At 57.8% G+C, this 11,282-nt stretch overlaps 4 protein-coding genes and 1 non-coding gene across 5 annotated transcripts; 2 read left to right on the top strand and 3 right to left on the bottom strand.

The window, feature by feature from the left end:
- Nucleotides 1–2,983: 2,983 nt before the first annotated feature.
- GLRG_13022 lies at nt 2,984–3,082 on the top strand. Its single transcript has one exon. It is a non-coding gene; the product is annotated as a tRNA-Leu (tRNA).
- A 362-nt stretch (nt 3,083–3,444) lies between these two features.
- GLRG_00752 (glycolate oxidase) lies at nt 3,445–5,488 on the bottom strand (the record flags this gene model as incomplete). The annotated part of the gene is made up of 4 exons (XM_008091437.1): nt 3,445–3,537; nt 3,607–3,687; nt 3,776–5,142; nt 5,200–5,488. The coding sequence occupies 4 exons, from the start codon at nt 5,486–5,488 to the stop codon at nt 3,445–3,447; spliced, it is 1,830 nt and encodes a 609-aa protein (XP_008089628.1).
- A 781-nt stretch (nt 5,489–6,269) lies between these two features.
- On the bottom strand, nt 6,270–8,373 carry GLRG_00751 (uncharacterized protein; the record flags this gene model as incomplete). Its single annotated transcript, XM_008091436.1, has 2 exons — nt 6,270–8,085; nt 8,258–8,373. 2 exons carry the CDS (start codon nt 8,371–8,373, stop codon nt 6,270–6,272), a joined length of 1,932 nt encoding a protein of 643 aa, XP_008089627.1.
- Nucleotides 8,374–8,984: 611 nt separating this feature from the next.
- On the top strand, nt 8,985–9,887 carry GLRG_00750 (enoyl-CoA hydratase/isomerase; the record flags this gene model as incomplete). The annotated part of the gene is made up of 1 exon (XM_008091435.1): nt 8,985–9,887. One exon carries the CDS (start codon nt 8,985–8,987, stop codon nt 9,885–9,887), a length of 903 nt encoding a protein of 300 aa, XP_008089626.1.
- Nucleotides 9,888–10,011: 124 nt separating this feature from the next.
- GLRG_00749 (SPRY domain-containing protein) lies at nt 10,012–11,223 on the bottom strand (the record flags this gene model as incomplete). The annotated part of the gene is made up of 1 exon (XM_008091434.1): nt 10,012–11,223. The coding sequence occupies one exon, from the start codon at nt 11,221–11,223 to the stop codon at nt 10,012–10,014; it is 1,212 nt and encodes a 403-aa protein (XP_008089625.1).
- Between the last annotated feature and the right edge of the window lie 59 nt (nt 11,224–11,282).

The raw sequence follows: 11,282 nt of genomic DNA, 5'->3' as shown, positions 1-11,282 counted from the left end.
ATCTGGCCTTCGTTCGGCCTTGTTCAAACTGGAGACAATGAAATTGTACCAAAAGACTCCGTGTTCACCCGGTTTCATGCTGGTTATCTCCTCCGCCACATCCTCGGCTGTTTGAGAACATAAGTGAGACCTCGAATAATGCGGTATGGCCCTCAGTAGCTCGCATGAGTCTTTTATCGCAAAGGGCTGGACCGGTTGCTGGCCAGGGCTTGCCCATCGGAGGGATGGCTCCATGACGCCTGACAAGGCGGTTTCATCCGTTCATGTCGTGGCATACTTGAGGCAGGTGGTTGAAGTTGATTGCAGTCTGAGAAGAGCAAGTGTTTGAAAGGTAGTAGTCTGACGATGCGCGATGAATGAACGCCGTTGCATTCAGGCGATCATGCCCGATAATGAGAATTAACTTACGCTGCGTTACACATGTTTCTCTCGCATTGAGGACACAAAACCATTAGACGTTTGTTCTTAACTTGATAAGATGTTTCGCGGTCCAAGGAACTGATGACACTCAGCTCTGGCATAGTTGGTTCGGGAATCGTCGTAGGGTAGTCTCTTTGTGATGGCGATAGTAGCGTCTGTAAGCTGTGTCACTTTTCTTGGTAGTCTTCTAATGACACCGGGGTCCCAGCCGGAATGCCGGTTACGCTCTGCAAGGCCGCCGCGTTGAGGATCTACACGTTGATGAAGCGACTATTCTTCCAGTCCCAGCACTGGTGAGAGGAGATCCTGTAGATCTGTTGCGGATGCCTTGTCCCGGCTCCTAAAGACATTTGCCAGTCAGAAGTAAACGTTTGTCGATACATGTTGGCACCTCTTGCCCTAACCAGCATATCCCCTCTGTTCCGCATATCCCAGTCAACATAACCCTACCGGTCGTCTACGGGCGGGCCACGCTCAGTGGAGGGATCAGTCAAGGGCCCAAGTAATAAATTGGTACACACAATAAGTGGCTTGTCATTTGCCAAGGTATAAGACGCGGGTACAGAGCTGAGCGAGCATTGTTGGACTGGCCAACTGTGCCCAGAATTCAATGATGAAGGCTCCAAGTCGAATGCCCATTCGGTACATTTGTTTTTCATCGTGCGTTTATTGCAGTGTCCGCAACCCAAGTGATGGTGGTGTAGACGCTGTGTGGCGAGAGAACCCAGGCTAAGATGTGGAGAGCAACATGGGGGGCTCTTTGATCGCATTACGTTCATCTACGACAATCTTCATATGAGCAAGTCCAGAATTCACAGTGTGTAGACGCGCACCGCCTTCCAATATCTTAGCTCGGTGATTGACCTTTTGCAGGATGTTCTGAACAGTTGAGATGCGGTGGTGGTTGCTATCCATAGGACTCCATAGCGGCTGCTCTGGCCTATAGGTAGCATCAGAGAAATCAAGTTCGACGTCGTCCAGAGTCTTGATGACAGGGTCAAAGTCTGCCATGGCAAGCACGTCGCCAACTCTGAACCCGAGATCCTCAGCAGTGGAGTCGAGACGCAGCGCCTTTCCCAAATGTTAGAGGCCGTTGAGACTGCGGAACTCAGCCGGGTCCCTGAGCCGACATGCGGTATTGAGTCAGATCCCACCCATGAACTCGTGCCCGCTGACTCGATGTTCGGCGGAATAGTTCCATCCCAGTGGCATGGCGACAACCTGTCTGATGCTTCTGTCGGCGGATCGATACCAGTACAGCCTATGCTGTCCAGGGCAGAGGATGTAATTGGCGCTTGGCGTTGGGGAAAAGGTGTCACCTTTCGAATTCAAGTCTGAGGCGTCAACTGCATCAGGGAACCCGCAAATATATTCGTGCCCTGCGCGGCTGTTAGATAGGAAATATCCGAACGTTGTTTTCTTACCATCGTTGTTCAGGAGGGAGATGATTTCATACAACGGGGTATGACGAGGCGTTATGACTTCCTTGGTCGCCCGCGTTGAAGGACTACCTGTCTTGAGCCCCTCTATACCCAGTTTCACAGTTGAACGATTGGTATGTTCAGCTGATCCCGCAGATGGAAGAAGGTCCAAAGGCTCTCCGCTTGCAAATGCTACAGAACCATCTTGGTCTCCCCCAGAGGCAGTCCATGTTAAACGCCAATCTTCGAAAGACAGGAAGTTTTCGTGCCAACGACAGTGTTTGTGAGCGGTAGTCGTCGTCATCGTCGTCGGTATCGAACATGGAGTGCAAACCCCCCATCAGAAGTGTGGTCTGCACTCGCACACGCTGGCTGTGTCGATTCTTCGGATATTGATAGCCCCTGGACAACATTGAAAATCATGACCAGGATCTCAGACTGACCCGCCACCAAGCAGGTCCCGGAGAACAGACATCTCAGAAGGGCTCTATCATCTTAGGGTGGGTGATGGTGGCGCTTACTGCATCGCGATGAGCAAAGTCACGTTCTGGCTCTCCAAGACGGCATGCAGCCTCTCGATCTCCTTCAACGTCTCTTGTCGGGACGATTTATGCTGAAGCCTCCCGAGAGAAAGTCCAGACCCCCCGGATGGTTCGGCAAGAAGCCCAGAAGATAGTTTCGGGTGCAGCTTGCGAAAGTTGATGCCGAGCTCGCGCAGAGTCTCGGCGCCAGGGTCAATGGGCTGCCGCTGTTTTCTTTTTCTTTCTTTCTCTTTGGGATGGGTGAACTCGTGAGCCTCGTACGCCCACATAACGTTCCTTATTTTCCCGAGTGTCTCCTTGAGGATCTGCATCTTGCTCCGGAAGGACGAAGACTCTTGGTTTGTGTACCAGTCGCTCATCGCCTTGACTAGTTTAGCGGTAGACGTGGTCAAGGTTTTAAGGCTAGCGACGCTGTTCGCGATAGACAACGGGCCCGTTATTAGCTCTTGCACTCGTCGAGTCTCGTTCCTGTGAATAGGTTTACAAGACGGCAGTTCATTGAGAGATGGGAAAAAGAATGGTGTGGGATAGCGCTTGAAACACTCGGAGCTGGGAATAACAGAATATAAATCATTTTCTGACTTATAGTTTACATTCAACGGAAGGGTGGCCGAGTTGGTTATGGCGCCAGGTTAAGGTCAGCTTAACATCTGTTTCCTGGTGGGGCAACCCGCGCGAGTTCGAGTCTCGTCCCTTTCATTTTTTCCCCTCCAATCTTTCTTCCACCACGACGTGGGTGGCGTTCTTATTTTTTATCTTATTCCACACCCTGACCGTCTTTCTGTATACTAGAAATTCCCTAATAAGTGGGCTCCTGGGCGCACTACCACATGTAAGTCTCACGAGGGATCAGTAACTTCGAGTTTGTAATATTCGTCATTGTGCGCCGGCCAGGCCAACGCATCAGGGAGAAGGATGGAGCTATATATATACAAAGGAGTACGGGTACTGATGCCGGCTGAATCTGCGTTGCTCCCTCTCTATGATCCTACACCAAGCCACTGGGGTCCTAGACATTTCCATCCGACCGCTTCTGCCATGTCTATGTCGCGCCGCACCGTTTACCACTCGGCCACCTCACCGGCCTTGGGCGGCTGGACTCTGACGACCTTATCGCAGTTGAGCAGGCAGAGGGGGTCGAGGGCCTTCTTGATCTGAGGAGAACCTAGCGTCAGCATCCGAGGCCGATTTTTATTCTCTCTTCTTTGTTCTGGGTGGCTTACCTGTCTCATGGTGTCGACTGTTGACTCACCGAGCTCGTGGGGGAGGTAGTCTCTCTTGACGAGACCGACGCCGTGCTCGCCCTATCGGGTGAGGTCAAAGTCAGCATTGATTGGGCTCATTAAAAAGAAGAAAGAAAAAAAAACTACTAAAAAAACTGGAAAAGCTCACCGTGACGGTGCCCTCCATCTCGACGGCCCTCTTGACCATGTTGTGGACCAGGTGCTCGGCCCGCTTGCGCTCCTTGTCATTGTACAGCAGAATGGTGTGGAAGTTGCCGTCGCCGACGTGGCCGACGATGGTGCCGAACAGCCCGCTCTTGCTCATGGCCTCCTTGGTCTCCTCGATGATGTCGGGCAGCCGGCTCATCGGCACGGCGACGTCGCCCGTCCACACGTGGTCGCCCTCGCGCTTGACGGCCATCGTGCTCCACAGCGCCTCCTTCCGCGCGCTCCAGAGCTCCTGCTGCTCCTCCTCGCTCTTGGCGAAGTCGAACGTCTTGCTGCCGGCCTGCGCCGCCAGCCGCTTCACCAGCGCCACCTGCTCCTTGACGCCCAGCTCCGTGCCGCCGAACTTGAAGAAGAGCGTCGGCGCCTCGGCCCACGCCTTGGACGTCATCTCGGCCTTGTTGATGCACTGCATCTGCAGGTCGTCGAGGATCTCGACGGCCGCCACGGGGATGCCCGCCGCGACCACCTTGGCGACGCAGTTGGCCGCGTCGCGAATCGTCGGGAACGCTGAGACGGCGACCGACGTGAAGAGGGGCTTCGTCGTCACCTTGAGCGTCGCCTCGGTGACGAGGCCCAGGGTGCCCTCGGAGCCGATGAAGAGCTTGGTGAGGTCGTAGCCGGCGGAGCTCTTGCGCGGGCGCTGGCGCGTCTTGATGACGGTGCCGTCGGCCAGCACGACCGTCAGGCTGAGAACCCACTCACGCATGGTGCCGTAGCGGTAGGCGTTGGTGCCGCTGCAGCCCGTGCCGATCATGCCACCGATCATGGCGCCCGGACCCGGGTCGGGCGGGAAGAAGAGCCCCGTCTTGGCGAGCTGGTCGTTGAGCGCCTCCCACCCGACGGCGGGCTGCACGACAACGTCGAGGTCCTCCTGGTGCAGCTGGAGGACCTTGTTCATGCGGCCAAAGTCGATGGAGATGCCGCCGCGGGTCGGGGTGAAGTGGCCCTCGAGACTGGTGCCGCCGCTGTAGCCGACGACGGGGATGCGCCGCTGGTGGCAGATCTTCATGATCTCCGAGACCTCCTCAGTGGAGCTGGGGAACACGACGCAGAAGGGCCGCTCATCGGGCTTGGCCGAGTGCGACGACCACTCCGAGTTGGCGTGGAGCTCAATGTCCGTGGGCAGGGTGCTGACGTGCTCCTCGCCCACGATGTTGACGAAGTCGGTCCAGGCGGCCTCCAGGTTCTCCTTGTTCAGCTTGTGGACCGGCGCGATCGTCTGGGCCAGCGGCAGCGTCGAGTTTTCGCTGGGGCTCGGGGGGACGAGTGTGCCGAGGTAGTACGAGACGCCCATCGTGGTGAGGAGCACTGCCGGCACACGAGAGCGTTAGCTACTGCTGCCCAGACGTTCAGCTTCGAACTCACCAAAGGTGAAGGAGAGGTTCCTGCCGTTGCTCGTCTTCTCCCGCTCCGCGGCGAACCTCTCTCGCTCCGCCTTCTCGCGCGCAAGACGCTGGCTAATACTACCGACGACCTGGCCCTGGAACGAACGGCCGTCCTTCCTCTCGCCGGTCGCGGGCCTCTCGGGCTGGCGCTCGCTAGACATGTGCCGCGCGCTGCCGGCAAGGGCGACGCATCGCCGACGCGGGGCCGGACCCGCGGTCCTTAGACCCTGCAGAGCCGCCTGCGGAGCTCTAGCTCTGATGTGCGCCATTGCGCTCGTTCGACTCGTTGGGGGGGGGGAGATCCAGACGCGGTTCGTGGCTGAAGCAGAGTTCAATGCTGTCCAATTGATCGACGAATGCGAAAGCAACTTTAAGCCATCCGAGGTCGGGAGCTTGAGGGAAGAGGGGTGGTTGCGAGGAGGGTGCGGTGACGAATAGAGCAGAGTAGAGTAGTTCGGGGGAGGGTTGGAGATTATTTGTAACTGGGTGGAGCTGCATAGATGCGTCTTAGCACTTCTGGAGCTCGAATGGCGAAATGGAATCCATGCAAAAGACCTGCAGCAGGAACAACCCTGCACACCTATCGGGGATAAGGATTGGCCGGCCCGGGAGCGGGGAAATATGGGACCCCTCCGTGACACCGGCCGATAGAGCCCCACACCACCCGTGGCTTACTCCTTCCCTCGCGTCCGCTCTCAGGGCCGAGGGTTGGCGAGCTAATGGGATGGCGTGCTTCGCGGTGCGGGCATCCTTGCATTGAGTGGCATTACGAGATAACAGAGATGTACTGATTGGACCTCGTTTCAAGATAACGGGCGGTTCGCATTTGTCATTAAGCCGCTGACTTGTCCGTCTGTAGACATTCAAACATGCCTGCATCGGCCTGTCCCGCTTTCATAGTGTACTCAACTACCAATATCGCAGTTCAACGATGCTTTTTTCTTCCTTATATATATACCCCGTATATGTGTATTTACTTTATGCATCGGTATCGTCGTTGCAGCATGTGGTTCGGCAGGAGACTCTACCGCGATATCACCGCACGCTTCTTCAGCCCGCCTTCCACACGGGGACGAGCTGTACATTGAAGGTCGGGGTAGCGCCTTGCAGGTGCGCTACGTAAGCCGCCAGTTCCGGGTCCTGGTCGATCTGCAGAGGCATCTCCCCGCCCTTCCCGTCCTTGAGCACGCCCTCGACCCTCAGACAGATGCACCCGGGGAACTTGCTGGCCGCCACGTGCCGCAGCTCCTGCACCGAGTGCGAGCTGAGCGTCGCGATCCACAGGTTCGCGTTCACCACGAACGTGGACGACGGGTGCAGCCGCAGGTAGACGGCCACCACGCTTGTCGGCGCCGGCGTGTGGAACACAGGCGGCGGCGGCGGCGGCGCGGTCGCGAACTGGTGCGCGTACTGGTGGTCGACGAAGGCCGCTTGTGCGTTGGCGACCAGCAGGAGAGAGGAGCCCAGGTGGGCATCGAGTGCCATGTTGGTCTGCGCCAGAAGCGCCGAAGACAAGATCCGCGCGGCGGGGTGCCCCATCTGGTCGCCGGCAGCGGCCTGCGGTTGCATGGACACCGGCATCAGCATCTGCCCCTGAGTATCCCCCGAGCTGGGCACCAAGACCATGGACGACACCTGGCCAGAGTTGCCGTACTGGCTACCCAAGTCGCTTTGGTGCTGTAAACCATCAGTGATTTCCGGTTGTGTAGTTTGAACCGCCAGCACGTTCTGGTTCTGCTCGTGCTGGGCCTCGTCGCCGTCCGACCGGGCCGCTCCGGCGGGGCTCCGTTTCCTCGGCTGGTCCCTCCTTGAAATGTCGTCCCGCAAACGCTTCATCACGTCCCGAGCGATGAGATCCAATGCCCGCACCTTTTGGGCGTAGGCAGGATCGCCGGCCCCGAGGGCGAGAATGCGCTGGATGAGGTCTGACTGATCCACCCACCTCCTCTTGAGGTCGTCCCATTGCGCAGGGCCGGCTTCCGATTTGGAGCTGAGGCCCTCGTCCCTCAGGAGCTTATCAAACGCGGCGCGGAGGTCTCTCGCCTCCTCGGGATTGATGCCGATGATGTTCTTTGCCTCTGCTAGAGTGATCCGCTTATCCAGCGTCCGCATTCGTTTTGTGATGTCCGTGCATATGACGTCGAGCGCCAACACCTTGGACTCGTGATTATCCCTAGACTGCCACATCACGGCTTGAAGCTGCGGTGTCTCCTGGATCAGGCGGCTCTTGACAGCGTCCCATCTGTCTGGGCCGGCGATGGTCTTCTTGACGATACTCGACTCTTCACAGAGCCGCGCAAACGTGGCCCGTACCTGTCGGTAGACGTCGTTGGCCAGGCCGAGGATGACTTTTGCCTCGTCGAGGGTGGTTTCGGAAGGGAATCGCGGGGCGATAGACTCGTTTTGCGATGCAGCCTCCCAGGCCTTCAGCCGCCGCCTTTTTCTCCTGTTATTGTCCTGATCCCAGGCAGTGCCGACCTCGTTCGACAGAGTGCCCAGAAACTCGTGGTCTGTCAAGGTATCCGGGGTCATATCCCCTGCCGCACGTGACAGCCGTTGGCCATTGTCCCGGCTCTCGAAAGACTCGTCGGTCATCAGCGGGTGTTGCGAGCTGGGTTCTGGCGAGTCCTTGGACCGCTCGCCGTTCGCGACCTTCAACAGCCATCGGTTTTTGGTCCTCACGCGGATCAGCTCGCGCTTCTTGATTTCAAAGCCGTCTTCCTTCAGGACCGCCAGCATCTCCTTCTGCGACAGGTTGCGCTCCCATAGTTCCTTGATGCGGGCGACGAGGCGGTCGTTCTTGTAGGCGGGGTTCTGTTTCGAGGGGAAGTCCCATTTACGGAACTGTGCTTGAAAGGCTCGTTTGCTGCATACGTCATCATGATTAGCCCAGGATGACTTTCCCCGGATTCTTTCTGCCCCTCCTCTCACGGATCGGTCAAGGGACGCTTGTTGGGTGGATCGGAGACGGTCCGGCCGGCGGGAGAGCCACGGAGTGCGGAGGGGACAAGATGGCACCGAGAACCAACTTGACTCACCAGGGTGCGAAGTTATGGTGGATTTTGAGGTAATCCATTATGTCCTCGAGGGACTTCTTCTCGTTGATGTACAGCTGGAAACATAGCTTCTCGTGGGCGTCCCAATCATAGACCATGCTCTTTCATGTACAAGACGCCTACGCATCAGCGTCGAATGCGTTTTGGGTCGAGGATCGTAGGGGGGGTTGACTCGACGTTGCGCAAGTGGTTGATCGAGTCAGCCGTACTGTGCCAAAACCCTTCACACGGCCTTGAAGACTGTCTTGTAACCGCGGCCTTATCAAGGTGAGCCCGGTGAGCTTCGGTGGCTCCGCCCCTCCAGCAGCAACAAATCGTAGTCATCACCAGGCCAATTGATTACTCAGTCTATCATCACATACTCGTCAATGACTGCACCTTAGAGTTCGTTATATATAACGCTTGAGTTTGTCTCAAATTTATTTTTGTAAACTTGCTAGCCCCGTGATGGAATCTACAGAGTAGGCAAGGCGGTATAAAATGAGGTTCAGCACAGCACGTTGTGGACATTACGATAAGTTGTGCACCCAATCATAATTCCTTCACCTCATATCCGTCTCCAGATCTGGAGCTTCACATCAACGGAACGAAATCATATCTCGTCTCGTAAATCCCGTCGATATGCTGCACAAGGTATCCGGATTTCTCTCACGCTATCTCCCTGTCCGCCTATCGGTTCGAATCCACCACCCCCCCAACCACCATCACCATGTCCGACCTCCCCACGAGCTACAGCACCCTCATCCTCCCCCAGGTCCGCCTGTCCCACCACCCGGCTTCCTCGCCCACTCCGACTCCCGTGATCATACTGGCCCTCGACCGCCCCACGTCCCGCAACGCCCTCACCCAGTCGATGGCCTCCTCCGTCGTTTACGCCTACGCCCTGCTCTCGGCGGACCCGCGGGTAAAGTGCATCGTCCTCACGAGCTCGGACCCGAAGAACCGCACCTTCTGCGCCGGCATGGACCTCCGCCAGCCGGTCCGCCTCCAAGGCACCACCCGCGATGAGCACCGCGACACGGGCGGCGTCGTGGCGCTGGCCATGCACAACTGCACCAAGCCCATCGTCGCCGCAATCAACGGGTCCGCCGTCGGCGTGGGCATCACCATGACCCTGCCCGCCTCCGTTCGCGTCGTCTCCAGGGCGGCCAAGGTTGGCTTCGTCTTCGGCCGGAGGGGCTTCAACATGGAGGCTTGCTCGTCATTCTACCTGCCTCGCCTCATCGGCGCCGGGCCCGCGCTACACCTCGTCACGACGGGGGCCGTGTACCCGGCCGAAAGCCCCCTGTTACGGAACCTGTTCAGCGAGATCGTTGAGCCGGAGCAGGTCCTGCCGCGAGCGCTCGCCATTGCGGAGGACATTGCGACGAACGTAAGCACGGTCGCCGCCAGGGTCATGCGGGATATGATTCTGCGATCGCCCCAATCGCCCGAGGAAGCGCACTTGCTCGAGAGCAAGATCTTTTTCGACCTATTCAACGGGGAAGACAGCAAGGAAGGCATGGAGAGTTTTATGCAGAAGCGTGCGCCTCACTTCGAGGGGACAATGGAGAAAGATTCACCCAGTGCGTATCCGTGGTGGGAGGAAATAGACGTGAAAGCCAAGATATAGCTATAGTACGAGCTGGAAATTAAGCCACAATAGGAGAAAGTATCGAGTGTTTTCCCCAACAAAGTCTGGAGCTGCCGTCTCTCGTACCTCCATGATTCATTCAGACAACCGGCCACCGGCATTCTCAAGGTCTGTACTTCCACAAGTTTGGGTCAAAGATGATATCATACTCGTTCTTCTGGAACGTGCCGATGGCGCAGCTCAAGTCGTGGTATCCCTCGAGTCCAGTGACCGGCAGGTCCTGCTCGGCGTCGCTCTCCTCGTGTAGGTTCCAGCTGCCGACCAGTCGGCCATCGCGGGTGAAGAAGATGTCGACTCTCATGCTGCCACCCTGGGCGGTAAAGGACATGCCAACTCCCAGCGTCTCGCCGGGGCGGAAGGGGTCCGTGAAGGTCTTGCCGCCCCATCTGTCATTGATGTACTTATGGCCATCGTCGCCGTGGACTGCGAGACTGCCGCGGTGCCATCCGGGAAGTCGGAAGTTGGGATAGGGAAGGGCGGTGAAGCCAAGGGCGAGGTCAACTTCTCTCGCCGAGCCGCGGACCTTGACCTCGTAGTAGACCTTGAAAGGACGGCCGGTGGCGTGGGGAGAATGTGTCTTGACAGAGTAGAGGGGCGGGAACCCGATGATGGTGCTATCCGGGGCGTTCCTCTGCGTGGTGACCTCCCACTTGCCCGAGACAGGCTGGCTCATGGTCCCGCGGAATCCTTGAGGCTGGAGCAGCCATATCCTGTGAGTGCGCAGGGCTTCCAAGGCGGTGGGGTCCAGGTCGATGGGCTTTACGAGAGGGTACTGTTTGATCCAGGCCTCGCCTGCCTCGGCCTCTTGTTCGGTGGAATTGTTAGCGGGCGAACGGTCAAAGCCGCTGAAGAATGCCGGCGGCGGCGGAAAGAGGGTGGTGTCAGGAACAGCAGCCTCCCAGTCGTGCTTTGGCTTAGAATCGGATGGCGGCGGACCCGGCGGAGGAGCCGTGTAGTCGTTGTGGGCAGGGGGAGGGCCGGGAGGCGCTGTAAATTCGTCCTGGCGATGAGAAGGAGGAGGTCCAGGTGGCGGTGCGTAGCCTCCATGTGCCGGAGGAGGGCCTGGAGGGGGCGCGAAGTCGTCCGTCCGACCCGGTGGCGGACCGCTCGGAGCAGCATATGACTGACTCGGAGGGGGGCCGGATGGAGGGCCATAGTCCTGACCCGAGCTATGAGCCGGCGGCGGGCCAGTTGGCGTCGCGTAGTGCGGTTGCTGGCTGCTGTTCATCTTGCTGTCCAGCTGGGCCGAGAGAGGCCGTTGGGAGGGACGTGGGGCAGGACTGTCATCCTTGTCGGCTTTGCCTCCGAAACACATTGTTGATAAGAAGGACGGGTTATAGGCTCTCGGAAGAGAATTATGCAGTTCTTCGTGTA

Source organism: Colletotrichum graminicola (assembly GCF_000149035.1).
Source record: "Colletotrichum graminicola M1.001 genomic scaffold supercont1.2, whole genome shotgun sequence".
Classification (NCBI taxonomy): Eukaryota; Fungi; Ascomycota; class Sordariomycetes; order Glomerellales; family Glomerellaceae; genus Colletotrichum; species Colletotrichum graminicola.
This window is presented reverse-complemented; position numbering and strand designations above follow the sequence as displayed.